Below are 3,462 nucleotides of genomic sequence, written 5' to 3'. Positions count from 1 at the left end.
AAATAAATATAAATAAATATAAATAAATATAAATAAATATAAATAAATATAAATAAATATAAATAAATAATACAAATAGATCACCCTGCAGCAGCAGCAGCAACAGCAACAAGAGCAATAACAGCAGCAGCAGCAGCAGCAGCAGCAGCAGCAGCAGCAGCAGCAGCAGCTTACTGGATCCATAGTAGATTGATGCTGCTGCTGCTGATTAAGGGACTGTCTCCTCCATGCCTTATATACCCTATTAAGTAGTTGCTGCTGCTGCTGCAGCTCCTCTGCTGCTGCTGCAGATACACCGCGGCAGCAAAGGGACTCTGCTAATTGGACAAAGGATAAAGGAGACTCTTGTTGTTCGTCTCCTCCTCCTCCTCCTCCTCCTCCTCCTCCTCCTCCTCCTGCTGCTGCAGTAGTGTGTCCACCCTAAATACCTGCCTATACACCCCAATTAACTATCTCTATATACACCTCTAAGAGCTGCCTATACACCCCTTGTGCTGCTGCTGCATGTGCTATACAGCACATGCAACAGCAGCAGCAACAGCAGCAGCAACAGCAGCAGCAACAGCAGCAGCAGCAGCAGCAGCAGGAGTAGGAATAGGTGCGTATACACCGTACCTTCCCCTAAATAATCCTAATTGATCTCTTTGTTGTACAAGAGGAATTCTTAGATCAATAAAAGGAGGAAAAAAAGAAAGAGGAGGAAGAAAAAAAGGAGAAAAAAAAGAATAATTATTTTCTTTATTATTATTATATATATTTATATTATTATTTATATTATTATTTATATTTATATTTATATTTATTTGTTTATGTCTTTCCCTTAATAGACGACAAATAAGAAGAAATTCCTTCATATAATAATTCTGCCTCTCTGCTGATATACAAGGAGGACCTAATAATAAATAAATAAATAAATAAATAAATAAATAAATAAATAAATAAATATAATTAATTAATTAATTAATTAATATAAATATAAATAAACCAGCAGCAACAGCAGCAACAACAAGAACAGCAGCAAACCCTCAACCCCAACCCCAACAACAACAACAACAGCAGCAGCAGCAGCAGCAACAGCAGCAGCAGCAACAGCAGCAACAGCAGCAACAACAGCAGGAGGATGAATAAGAGTATAATAAAAATACCTGTATGTATATAGATATGATTAATGAATAATAATTGTTGTATAAAAGGGAATAAATTGAATAAAAGGGAGAAAAGAAGAAAAGATTCATGAATAATATTAATATAATAAGAAGATTGTTTAGCCATTATAAATAATAAATGATGATTTATATTCATAAAATTTATATTTATATATTTATTATATACATTTATATAACAACGTAATGCATATCTTTTATAGCCTGTATACATATATACATATATACATATACATATATGTATATTTATATACAACAACAGCAGCAGCAGCAGCAGCAACAGCAGCAACTGCAGCAGAAACGGTATCAAGAGCAGCAGCAATACTAACACAATACAACAACACAAACACCACCATCATCACCATTAACACTAGCAACAGCAGCAGCACCACCATCAGCAGCAGCAGCACCACCACCATCAGCAACAGCAGCACCAGCAACAGCAGCAACAGCAGCAGCAGCAGCAGCAGCAGCAGCAGGAGGAGGAGGAAAAAAGTTACCAGCCTTATAATATGTATGCCCTGCCATGACGAGTTGGAAGTTTTCCTTTCTTTTATGCAAATTACCCGCAAAAGATAAACAGACAGCAGCTTGCTCTAGTAGCATAGCACTCCTTATATATATACTTTGTTGCTGCTGCTGCTGCTGCTGCTGCTGCTGCTGCTGTTGCTGCTGCTGCTGCTGATGAAGGAGAGCAGCATCCAAGGAAGGGAGCTCTGTATTTGCTGCTAATAAACGATTAGCTACCTCTGCTGATACATCAGAGGGACGATTGCTTCCTCCTATTATAAGAGGTATATGTAACATATTAGGGAATTGTAAGAAGCTTGCTGCTGTGCTGCTGCTGCTGCTGCTGCTGCTGCTGCTGTTGCTGCTGTTGCTGCTGCTGCTGTTGCTGCTGTTTATATTGCTGCTATTCATACTATTACTACTGCTAAGACCACCACCTATACCTAATATACCACCAACAACACCACCACCACCACTGCTGCTGCTGCTGCTGCTGCTGCTGCTGCTGCTGTAGTAACAAGACTCCATCAATAAACGATGACCCAATAAGACACAACGTAAGGCTAAACGACCTGTACCAGCCTGATAAACAGCAGCAGCAACAGCAGCAGCAGCAACAGCAGCAGCAGCAGCAGCAGCAGCAGCAGTAGTAGTAGAAGCAGCAGTAACAGCAGCAGCAGCAACAGGAGGGAGAAGGAAATGAGGCTGCAGCCAGGATATCAGCAATAGCAACAACAGCATTAACAGCAGCAAAACACCAACAGCAGCACAACTAACACTAGCTGCAACAGCAGCAGCAGCAGCAACCCCAGCAGCAACAGCAGCAGCAGCAGCAGACCTTAATATATGCAGCATAAGCTTGATCAATATAAGATTCAATCTCCCTTCTTTGTCCCCCCATTGCATGCAAAGAAGCAGCACACATCTCATAGGCACCACCTATACACACACAAATAAATAAATAAATAAATTAATTAATTAATTAATTAATTAATTAATTAATTACTTAATTAATTAATTATACTAGTTAATTAATTAATTATATTAGTTAATTAATTAATTAATTAATTATATTAAGGACAAAGAAATAAGAGACTAAAAGATATACTTGGAATGGCAGCAGCAGCAGCAGCAGCAGCAGCAGCAGATGCAGCAGCAGCAGCAGGAGAACACCAGACATGAGGAGTAACAAACCCACCACCAACAGCAACAACAACAACAACAACAACAACAACAGCAGCAGCAGCAGCAGCAGCAGCAGCACCTCCAGCAGCAGCAGCAGCAGCAGCAGCAGCAGCAGGAAAAAAAATTACCTAAATAAGCCCATTTTTTATCTTGTTTAAAGTCTGCTGCTGCACTTCGATAATTTTGAAGAGAATTTTCAAATTGACCAAAAAAGAAATTCAAATCCCCCAACAAACGATACTGCCATTCTATTGAATGCAGCTGAATACAAACCCTAAACCCTAAACCCTAAACCCTAAACCCTAAACACTAAAATATAAACCTAGACCCTAAACCCTAAATCCTAAACCGTAAACCCTAAACCCTAAACATAATGTTAAAGTGATTCTAAATCAAGAAATTGGCCATAAGATACACGCGAACAGGAAACCACTGCTAAACCCTAAACCCTAAACCCTAAACCCTAGACACAGTATACTTACAACATATGCTGGTGCTTGTCCTGAAGGAGACACATTCTGTCCCTCGCTGCTCTTCTTTCCCTCTGCTGCTGCATCGCCTGGGTCTCCACTAGCGCTGCTGCTGCTCTTGCTGCTGCTGCTGC

General features: G+C 40.0%; 1 protein-coding gene across 1 annotated transcript in view; it reads right to left on the bottom strand.

Moving 5' to 3' along the window:
* The window catches only part of EMWEY_00052330 (hypothetical protein, conserved), a gene marked incomplete at both ends in the record, with an annotated part of 8,804 nt that extends 5,342 nt beyond the window's left edge, over nucleotides 1-3,462 (bottom strand). The window contains 5 exons of the mRNA XM_013477521.1: nucleotides 175-401; nucleotides 1,790-2,255; nucleotides 2,512-2,612; nucleotides 2,987-3,119; nucleotides 3,341-3,462. Of these exons, the coding sequence (XP_013332975.1) occupies nucleotides 175-401; nucleotides 1,790-2,255; nucleotides 2,512-2,612; nucleotides 2,987-3,119; nucleotides 3,341-3,462 (1,049 nt within the window). The remainder of the gene's footprint in view (nucleotides 1-174; nucleotides 402-1,789; nucleotides 2,256-2,511; nucleotides 2,613-2,986; nucleotides 3,120-3,340) is intronic.

This window comes from Eimeria maxima, genomic scaffold (genome assembly GCF_000499605.1).
Source record: "Eimeria maxima Weybridge genomic scaffold, Emw_scaff1408, whole genome shotgun sequence".
Taxonomy (NCBI): domain Eukaryota; phylum Apicomplexa; class Conoidasida; order Eucoccidiorida; family Eimeriidae; genus Eimeria; species Eimeria maxima.
This window is presented reverse-complemented; position numbering and strand designations above follow the sequence as displayed.